Source organism: Strongylocentrotus purpuratus, unplaced genomic scaffold (genome assembly GCF_000002235.5).
Source record: "Strongylocentrotus purpuratus isolate Spur 01 unplaced genomic scaffold, Spur_5.0 spur5_scaffold_21, whole genome shotgun sequence".
NCBI lineage: Eukaryota > Metazoa > Echinodermata > Echinoidea > Camarodonta > Strongylocentrotidae > Strongylocentrotus > Strongylocentrotus purpuratus.
The window spans coordinates 23,964,056-23,975,194 of record NW_022145607.1 but is presented as its reverse complement, the minus strand read 5'-3'; the positions used below and the strand labels follow the sequence as shown (position 1 = coordinate 23,975,194).

General features: G+C 38.0%; 1 protein-coding gene across 1 annotated transcript; it reads right to left on the bottom strand.

Annotated features, from left to right (window-relative positions):
* Positions 1-3,281: 3,281 nt before the first annotated feature.
* On the bottom strand, positions 3,282-10,251 carry LOC583081 (glutathione S-transferase alpha-4). Its single transcript, XM_783008.5, has 6 exons — positions 10,076-10,251; positions 9,105-9,156; positions 7,300-7,432; positions 6,579-6,726; positions 5,180-5,317; positions 3,282-4,439 (listed from the first exon to the last, which is right to left on the bottom strand). The coding sequence occupies exons 1-6, from the start codon at positions 10,157-10,159 to the stop codon at positions 4,311-4,313; spliced, it is 684 nt and encodes a 227-aa protein (XP_788101.1). The 5' UTR covers positions 10,160-10,251; the 3' UTR covers positions 3,282-4,310.
* Positions 10,252-11,139: the final 888 nt, after the last annotated feature.

Genomic DNA, 11,139 nt, shown 5'->3' with positions numbered 1-11,139 from the left:
GTCAATATGAGACTACATATGTAGACGAATATATTTTATTCTTATTTATTATACATCAGCTTTCTACAATTCATAACTTAGTACATGTTTCAAGCATACATTATGTTCATGGCTTGCCTTATTAGTGTAGAAAATCAATAAGTTCTTCTATTCATTTCTTTCAATTTTAATAGCTTGCACAGCCTTGCAAGTAATAATAGAATGTTACACCATCTTACCTACAGACACAATAAAGGTCATCAAAGTACAATCAAGAGACAGGAAGTCTATTCAAAAGTACCCAGGGTCAATTTCAATAGGAGATTATTCATTGTCGGCTTACTCTTTATTCAATCCTAAATTACCAGGCTCATTGTGACCTTCAACACATGAATTTGGTATGTAGTGAAAGCTCATGAATACATCTTTTCAATGAACTAACTCAGGACATAAACCTCCATAACAAAGTAATAGATATAAGAGGTATAGAATACCCTTCTAAACAAAAACTTGGATACAAAATGTATAGTTGATAATCTCAAAATTTATGATAATATACATTACAAAAATGATACCATTGGCAAGACTATTAATTTCTATACAATATTGCTACACAAAGTTTTTCATTACAGCTAGTACACCAATCAAAAGTTATTGCGAGTTGAATAAGCATAGTCCATGCAGAACCCCTCCTAAGGTGGCACCCTAAGAACAATGTGGCACAGGGGGGATTGTGTACGTGGCGGGCAAAGAGTTAAGATCTAGGCAAACTATAATTTAGTTTCTACCATAGAATCTCATATCACATTCATCAGTAAGAATTCATACTTCCACTTTCAAGCCATTAATTTTTCAGCCTTTCTTTCTCTATTTGCATGCTTGTTGTTGCTTTGTTTTTTGTGTGTGGGCTCCTCTTTTTGGGGGGAGGGGGAGGGGCGCCTTTTAAATAATAAACATGATAAAATGCCTTTCTTTTAGTTTTACTAGACTTGTCTTTAGAATCTAGTGTAGTAGATCTAGTAGTACTTCGACATGTAGCAAGTGATCCAACTGTTAGTGTTGGGCCTTAATAAAACCTGATATCAACGTCAAATTCGAATAATAAATACGAGATTCTAAAAGCATTGAGATTGATTGGCTATGACCAACATTAACACACACACACACAAATCGGTACAAGGGTCTGAGGAGAAGGTGACTGATAATGATATGCAGTTAAAACTTTCAGTGCAGTGGGTCATATCAATAAAGTGTTTTAAAAGACCTCATGCAATGTTATTAAGACATGATACTTACTTCAATTTGAGCAGCATTCAAAGCCAAACGAGTGACTTCTGCGTATCCTCTGCCAGCAAAATAGGTAAGGCGGGGCTTCGACATGTTTATTTTTAGTTAGAGCCAACTTTGGCGACTGCTACTTTGGGACCACTAAGAGGTCAACGAACTTAGTGGTCGCGGGGTAAGGGGGAACTTTACCCCCCTCCCTACCTTATACGCAGACAATTTTTTTCTTAGTTATTTACACCAGGGGATAGGGGAGATGGTGCACAAGAACCCTCATATATGTCCAGCTCTGAAACACTCTTCTCAAAATTTGTCAGATTGATTTAAAGTTTGGGATAATTTCAGAATTTGCAGGAACTGGTCGCGGGGTAGCGCCTTGGTGGTTAGCGGTCGCGGGGTAGGGGAACTTCACCCCCCCCCCCCCCTCCCCCTCCCTACCTTATACGCAGACAATCTTTTTTCTTAGTTATTTACACCAGGGGATAGGGGAGATGGTGCACAAGAACCCTCATATATATGTCCAGCTCTGAAACACTCTTCTCAAAATTTGTCAGATTGATTTAAAGTTTGGGATAATTTCAGAATTTTCAGGAAATGATCATCGCCTTGGTGGTTAGTGGTCGCGGGGTAGGGGGAACTTCACCCCCCCCCCCCCCCCCCCCCCCCCCCCCCCCCTCCCTACCTTACGCCGACATTTCTGTTTCTTAGTTATTTACACCAGGAGATAGGGGAGATGGTGCACAAGAACCCCATATATGTCCAGCTCTGAAACACTCTTTTCAAAATTTGTCAGATTGATTTAAAGTTTGGGATAATTTCAGAATTTTCAGGAAATGATCACCACCTTGGTGGTTAGTGGTCGCGGGTAGCGCCTTGGTGGTTAGCGGTCACGGGGTAGGGGAACTTCACCCCCACCCCTCCCTACAATTACGCCGACATTTCTGTTTCTTAGTTATTCTTAGTTATTTACACCAGGAGATAGGGGAGATGGTGCACAAGAACCCCATATATGTCCAGCTCTGGAACACTCTTCTCAAAATTTGTAAGATTGATTTAAAATTTGGGATAATTTCAAAATTTTTAGGAAATGATCACCGCCTTGGTGGTTAGTGGTCGCGGGGTAGGGGGAAATTCACCCCCTCCCTATATTACGCCGACATTTCTGTTTCTTAGTTATTTACACCAGGAGATAGGGGAGATGGTGCACAAGAACCCCATATGTGTCTAGCTCTGGACCACTCTTCTCAAAATTTGTCAGATTGATTTAAAGTTTGGGGTAATTTGCGTCTTCATCAGCCTGCAGTTGCAATAAGTAGGATATTGGTAGAGAAAATATCCTGAGAAATCATGGTCTTGTTTCCAAAATATCCTGCAATTTGGGAAATAGCGGGCTAATTTGTTTATTGGTGCTCCCGATTAATTTCAAAAAGCTCCTACTGCCATACAATGGTAGCTGCGACCATGACAATCTCGGAATATGCAGTCCTGATATATGATATCCAAATAAGAATAGAAATCAGGTCATTTTAGTCAAGAAACATCGTTTTGAAGCTAAAGTAATATCAATCTTTTTAGAGGGAGCTATACAACATAAATAGTTTATAATTTTCAATCTCATCACTTTAGACTCAATTTCAACCATGACAACGATCATTAAATACTGTAGGATCGCATATGCTTCCAATATGTTTATTTGAACCAAATTCATAACCAATACCAAAACTTTGTATTACCTTTTAAATATATAAAGTTAACAACAAAATTATTCATACCCCTTGTAAATTTAAAGTTTTTTGTGTTTTTCATAACTCAAGAATGAAAGATGTTTGAATAAGGGCTTTTGTTGAATAATGTCACATTATCAAGAAACATGAATTAGAACAAATCAATTTTTTACATACTCTAAAAATTACAAAACTTGGTAAGGGTATGAATAATTTAGTGGTTACCTGTATGTGGGCGACAAAAAAGGAGATTTTCTTCCATAAAAACAAAAGACAAAAGATAACCACTAGAAATGCTGGATAAATTGAATAGTTTCTTTGTTTCTTTATTAAAGTCTCATACAGCTGCATGCTTTTGAAGTTACAAACAGATATACGTGTACATGATTTAAGGATTTAAAATGATAACAATTAACAAATACTGTGGAATATGATGATTGATAAGTACTGAAAATTGTGTTTTATCTAGGCAGATGTACTTTTTATGTTTGGAAAACCTATATATATATATGAAAACATGGATTTACTATCATTTCCAATATATGCAAAACAAACTATAGAATGTATACAAAAACAGCCACATTGACCATATGCTTGGACCACTTCCAGAACTATCATAATAGCCTCATTACACCTCAGTGACACTTATAGAGCCTCTTAGGAAAATCCAACCTTAGTAGACAATTATTCTAAAAGAAATCAGAAAGTTATACATTTTGATAGTTGTAATCGCTACATACATGTACATACCTAGGGACACTTCAAACTGGCTGAATCAGTAATGTTACTACAATGTAGTACCGGACAACTTTTTAAAAAAAATTCTTCAAAATGTATTATTCAGGAGGGTTTTCTTCTTTATTTTCTTCTTTTTGGAAAAAAATATATTATATGCTGTCCATATTATATCTTGTGTAGTAGCCAAAGGGAGAAGGCACTTAGAAGAAAAACAGAAACAATTAATATTTTGTGTACTTGACAACAAGGAAGTTATCCATGACTAAGTCATAATCCACTGACCACATTGCCAACTTAAGATTTGGATAGATTTAGTGATCTCATATTTCAAACTTTCATAACTCCTGGTCTGATTTAATTCAAAATGGTTGCCATTCTGTTTCTCTTATTTTTCAGCTTCCATGCAAATTAACTTGCAAGTTAAATTGAGCTTTGACATATAACACTTATAAAACCCTGGACATAGATTGCTTGTTACTGAAAGGCAGTGAATACGAGATGGATCCACTGTGATTGTCAAACTTGCTTAGAACACACATAAATGTAGGCACACACAACAGTGCCAACACACAAAGCACACATGTCTTAGGAACTTGGTGGGTTCAGGACTTTGCGGACACCCCGCACATACTCATCGTTGGGAGGAGGGTGGCGCCTAGGGCTAGCAAGGTACTCTTTAATCCCTGGCTGGCTGGAGAAATGGACAATGAAGGCCTGTGACACAAAAAAGAAGGGGAAAAAAAGACTGATTTAATGACTCATCACCCATGCATCCCCACCTTGAGCACTGATCTTAAAGGTTGTCTGTACTAGTTCGACCAGAAGGGATTAGACCACCCAGCGAGGTTCACTGGCAGGTGGCTATCTCATCAACTCGGCTCTCAATTAACATAAGAAAAAGATCATGGGGGACCAACAGGCACAGATTGGGAAAGTTTTCTATTTAGAGGGAGCAAGTATTTACAAGTAGTACAGTGGTGCTTTAAATGAATGGGCAGTACAGTTATACAGACGATTTTCCGAATATTTTTCATCAATATATAATATGACATAAATTATCCTATTCCTAATATCTCTATCAGACAACAAATGAAATTGTTTACAAGTTTTCTCTGGTACGAATATGGGACCATTACATTAGAGGTGTTGCGGTCTAGTGGATAAGTCACCCGACTGCAGATCACAAGATACAGGGTTCAAATCCCAGTCCGGCACTAACGTCCTTTGGCAAGTCGTAAATCTACATTTGTCACTCTCCCCCCAGGTATTATATGGGTACCAGGTAGGATGCGAAAGTCTAAATCCGATGACCGGGTTGATCATATATCTGTAAAGTGCTTAGAGACATCGTTGATGTATTAAGCGCAAAATAAAAGCGGTATATTATTTTATTATGGGTAAGCCTATGGGAATGCAATAATTTAGTAGTCAAAGGATGAAGTTCTTCAACCTACCTTGCAGTTTGGGAAGTCATCTAGCAATGATTTGATTTTAGGGATCTCGTTCACGTAGCTGAGACCGTCAAAGAACATGAGGTCAGCCATGGTGAGCGAATCTCCGACAAGGAACCCAGACTTATTCTCGCCCAAGACCTGCATGAAAATAAACAACACAGAAATACCATTCAGATAACAATCAAATAGCACTTCTTACAACAGTGATATTGCTGAGCTGTTACGCAAATGAAACTAAGTGGTAGCACATAAATATTGTTGAGGTACCACATAACTATTGTAGAGGTACCAGGTGATACCATACAGATACCACATAGAAATTAAAACTGTTCCACTGAGATACAAGTGAGATATCACTGAGATACCAGTGATATACCAGTGATATACCATTTTTAGATACCAGTGAGATACCACTGAGATACCAGTGAGATATCACTGAGATACCAGTGAGATATCACCGAGATACCATTGAAATACCACTGAGATACCACTGAGATACCACTGAGATACCAGTAAGATACCACTACGATACCACTGAGATACCACTGAGATACCACTGAGATACCACTGAGATATCACTGAGACACCAGTGAGATACCAGTGAGATACCACTGAGATACCACTGAGATACCAGTGAGATACCAGTGAGATACCAGTAAGATACCAGTAAGATACCACTGAGATACCAGTGAGATATCACCGAGATACCAGTGAGATACCACTGAGATACCACTGAGATACCACTGAGATACCAGTAAGATATCACTGAGATACCACTGAGATACCACTGAGATACCACTGAGATACCACTGAGATACCAGTGAGATACCAGTAAGATACCAGTAAGATACCACTGAGATACCAGTGAGATATCACCGAGATACCAGTGAGATACCAGTGAGATACCAGTGAGATACCACTGAGATACCAGTAAGATACCACTGAGATACCACTGAGATACCACTGAGATACCACTGAGATACCACTGAGATACCAGTGAGATATCACTGAGACACCACTGAGATATCACTGAGATACCAATGACATACCACTGAGATATCACTGAGATGCCAGTGAGATACCACTGATATACCAGCGAGATACCAGTGAGATACCACTGAGATACTAGTGAGATACCACTGAGATACCACTGAGATACCAGTGAGATATCACTGAGACACCACTGAGATATCACTGAGATACCAATGACATACCACTGAGATATCACTGAGATGCCAGTGAGATACCACTGATATACCAGCGAGATACCAGTGAGATACCACTGAGATACTAGTGAGATACCACTGAGATACCAGATAATGTTTCAAGTCCAACTGAGAGCTCGACTCGGATCTTTGTGAAACACCCCCCTGGAACTAAGTTTCCTTTACACACTCACCTTTTCAAAGACCGGTAGGTACCTGTCCTTGCACTGCTTGGCTGCGCTCTGCAACATCTCTTCTTCCTTCTCCGGCGTTGCTTGAAACTTAGCGCCACTGAATCCCCCCTTCAGCATGTCCCTGGCTCCCATCGACAGCATCTCAATCCTAAAATGATACAATTTTATAAGGCAATGCTCAATGGGAATTGACTTTTCACAGAAAAATTAGGCTAAGTTGGAAACTTTGAGAAAAATTTGTTGTTCATTCTAGTGCAAAATTCAGAAAATATGAGTACCGGTACACAATAGAGAAATTATTAACCTTTTGTAAATCGTTTGATATTGAAATATAATTTTTTAGTTGGTTTTATTTTGGTTCTCGATCACAAACGTTTTGGTGAAAATATAACTGTACTTGGGAAAACACAAATTGTTTCTTCCTCTTAGGGCAAGGTGGCATTAGATCAATGGGAACTTGGGAAGTATAAGATATTTAGTTCTAACTGCTCCTAAAGATCACATGACTGGATCTTAAATACGACCTATGACAATGAGAGTTCGGAGGTTAATATTTGTGTTACAGCTAGTATTCTCAGACCAATGGGCTGAAGAAACCAATCGGATACAGGACTACTAAAGTAATCCTCTATTTGCTGTAAGTATTCTTTATTACAAGGTTCCTCTGTACGTATATATGTGGGTCAAAATTATAACAATTAACCCACTTCCTACTGCTTACTTGCTTTGGTCGTCATCTGACTTCCCTTGTAGTTTAGCCTTGTTGCAGACATAGCGAAGAACGCACTCACTCCCAATAAGATTCTTGCCATCGATCTCCAGGAGAGGAACTTGCTTGAACATCAGTTTGCCATCTGCATGGTTAAAGGGAAATGCAATAATATAAAATAGCCTTTTGGAGATGAAAATGGAAGGTGGTAAAAGTAGAATTATTTACCTTAAAAAAAACACAGGGATATTGGATATTTGAAGGCATGTAACATTAAATGTTATTATACAACACCTACGTGGATCCTTGTCATTTGATTGGACGATTGTTGGTCACATGATATTCAATAGATGGTATATTGCACGGTCGTGCATTTTTGGTTATATGCGCCGTGCATTTTTGGTTATATGCAGATTGCGTACCTCTCTGCTGCATGTGCGCGTATCCCTGCGTGTATCTGACGCGAAGGCAATCTGCATGTAATCGAGAAGGCTTGACTCGAACTTTAATTTATCTTTATAAGGAGTAAAGCATAATTTGTTGATTAACGTTCTATTAGGTCTTCTTCGATGTTGTATAAAACAAATAATGAATGTTTTTCATTCGTTTAATAGTGCAAATATGTTCATTCGTTGAAAGATTAACGTTAATTCTATTCAACTCGGCTGACGCCTCGTTGAATAGAATGTTAATCTTTCAACTCATGAACATATTCGCACTATTGAACTCATAACCATTCATTATTTGTATACTATTACATGTATTGTATTGTATTCATTAAACTTCATTGATGTACTTCAATATTCTGTTTATAAACATATAAATCAATTAATAAATTTACAATGTAATGCAACAAATAAATATTCTGTTTGGAAACATAAATTATATACCGAATAAATCAAGTTACAATGCAGTGCTTATAGCAAAACAGAAGGAAAATTATATCCAGCAGAAACACTTTTTTTTTTCTTTTTGTAATAACATGACATAATGCATATAGTAATATAATGTACATGTATAAGGCAAGAAGGATGATAGAAATTCATGATTTTGATTGATATGAGATATGGAGATGGAGAGATTTTCAGCAATTTCTTTTTAATTGGCTAATGGCTATCATCTAAATTTCTAATTCAAAGTAAAAAAAGAAAGAGACAAAAATGATGGAAGACACAAAATGGAAGATCATCAATGTTTTCTCACAGCAGCTTAGTTAGAGAGGAAAGTAATGAATGAAGTAAAGAACATAGTGTTACAGTGTACCAATCACCTGAAAAATATGTGTATACTGTAGTACTCTGTAATAATAAACACTACAACAATAAGGTTTATGTTTAAAAGCAAATACTGTCCTGTTTGGGACCTTTCATCAACATCATTTATATTCAAATGGTTGTTGTGAAACTAATCAATTTTCCTTTTTGACATGAAAAGACATCCATCATACAGATTATGAATTAAATATGATTGTTATTAATTATCAGATAAAGTATACAAATGAAGATTGGGTGCACTATTTATTTTAATCGCCGTTTAGCCGGCTGTAAGAAACTTACAACTTACAAGAGGTCCCAGTTTCAACTACCAGACAAGTCCCCAAAACTGTTATGACTAATACTTTTGTTTCCAATATATATTTTTAATATCATATGGAATCCCTAATACGCCTTACAGCTACATCAAGAGCAAAACATGTACTGGTGACTGGTACACTTAAAATGAAAGATTTAAATAATTTATTCTCTGTACCTCTATCTCTTAGGCTTACCTGAATATGTAGATTGGTATCTATAGTGTCTAAATGAGAGATTCCTTACCTGTGATCAACTGTAAGAATTCTTCACGGGTTCGGAGGTAAACATCATCATACTGAAAAACAGACAGAATTGATATTCATGTATAAACAAACTAAAATACAGAAGTTCCCTTTTTATGTAATTACCAGTGGTTCAATTACTTCCATAAATACATGTCAAGAAAAAAGGATTTGTCAGTGACTAATGTAAAGTGGCAGGAAAGGCGAGGATGAAATTGATTGAGGTCTTCACTCTTACTCTTACTAGGGCCATCTACATGTGTTGCTACATGCCTATGACTATGTCCATTTCTAACCGGGCGCTACAGAGGTACTAATATTTCAGAATGATTGCCACAATTCAGGAGAAAAACCGGCTTACATTTATTCAGGCAAACTATAATCTAGTTTCTACCATAAAATCTCAATCACATTCATCAGTAAGAATTCATACTTCCACTTTCAAGCCGTTAATTTTTCAGCCTTTCTTTCTCTATTTGCATGGTTGTTATTGTTGTTGTTTTTATGATTTTTTTTTTCCATTGTTTTGTTTGGGCTCCTCCTTTTTTTTGGGGGGGGGGGAGGGGGCGCATTTCAAATAATAAACATGATAAAGTGTTGTTCTTTTAGTTAATACTAAAATACTAGACTTGTCTTTAGAATGTACCTCGACATGATTTGTAGCAAGTGATCCAACTGTTTGTGTTGGGCCTTGTTTCATAAAACCTGATATCAACGTCAAATTCGAATAATAAATACAAGATTCTAAAAGCATTGAGAATTGATTGGCTATGACCAAAGATGTCAAAGATCTGTGGACTGTGGTACTAGTTCCAAAACAACCAAACTGAGCCCGCACAACATTAACACACATACACACAAATCGGTACAAGGGACTGAGGTGACTGATTTGTAGTTAAAACTTTCAGTGCAGTGGGGCAATAAAATGTTTTTAAAAGACCTCATGCAACGTTACGAAGACATGATACTAACTTCAATTTGAGCAGCATTCAAAGCCAAACGAGTGACTTCTGCGAATCCTCTGCCAGCAAAATAGGTAAGGCGGGGCTTCGACATGTTTTTTTGCTCAACTAGCTTCTTCACAGAGATCAATCAGATACTATGGCGGTGTGCAAGAACCCGACCGGTGTGACCGCGCCGTTTGTCCTACCAGTTTCGTTTGTCCGTCGGACATAATATGCGGGTTTTCTGCTCGCACGGATCGTCCGAGGGACAACCAAGATACTTCTAGTATACACACATGATACAGGCCCGGCCCCAAGTTTTTGGGGCGTTTCGAGGTTTAATGAACGAGTTAAATTGGAAATAAAAGTGATTAAAAATGGGGTTGAAAGTGAGTGGGGGAGGCTAGCTAAGATAAGGTAGAGCGTGGCACAAATTGGCGGATGCTCAGGGGGTAGGGGCATTTAATTACAATCAGATGAGCATATTTTAATACCTTATTCATGACACTAGCAGGTCACTAATTGGCGTATGGTCCAAGGTGCGGAGCCCCCGAAAGCGCAGGGGTTTTAGGAATTAAAATTAAGGTCAGATTAGCATCCAGGGGCCAGCCTTAGGTCCCAAGGTGGGGTCCAGGGGGCAGAGCCCCCGGAAGCTCAGGGGTTTTAGGCATTAAAATTAAGGTCAGATTAGCATCCAGGGGCCAGTCTTAGGTCCCAAGGTGGGGTCCAGGGGGCAGAGCCCCCGGAAGCTCAGGGGTGTGGGCATTAAATTACGGTCACATGAGCCTATTTTTTTTTTCTATTTCTTTCTATTTAATTCTCTTTAATATACTTTTTCAAAAGTGTGTGTGGGGGGGGGGGGGCTTGAGCCCCCAAGCCCGCCGTTCAGCGGGACCTGACATGTAGGCCTCTAAATAGTATATAAGCAAATTTCTTGCCTGACTGTAAATTTTGATATTTGTCATTCTCCAACATACGCATAAAAAGTGTAATTTACTAAAAAGTGAGGAAAAATCGAGCAAAATTAGGCCATTTCAGCAACATCTGTATAAAATCACTGGTATCAAATTAGAACAAAAAAAATATTCACTT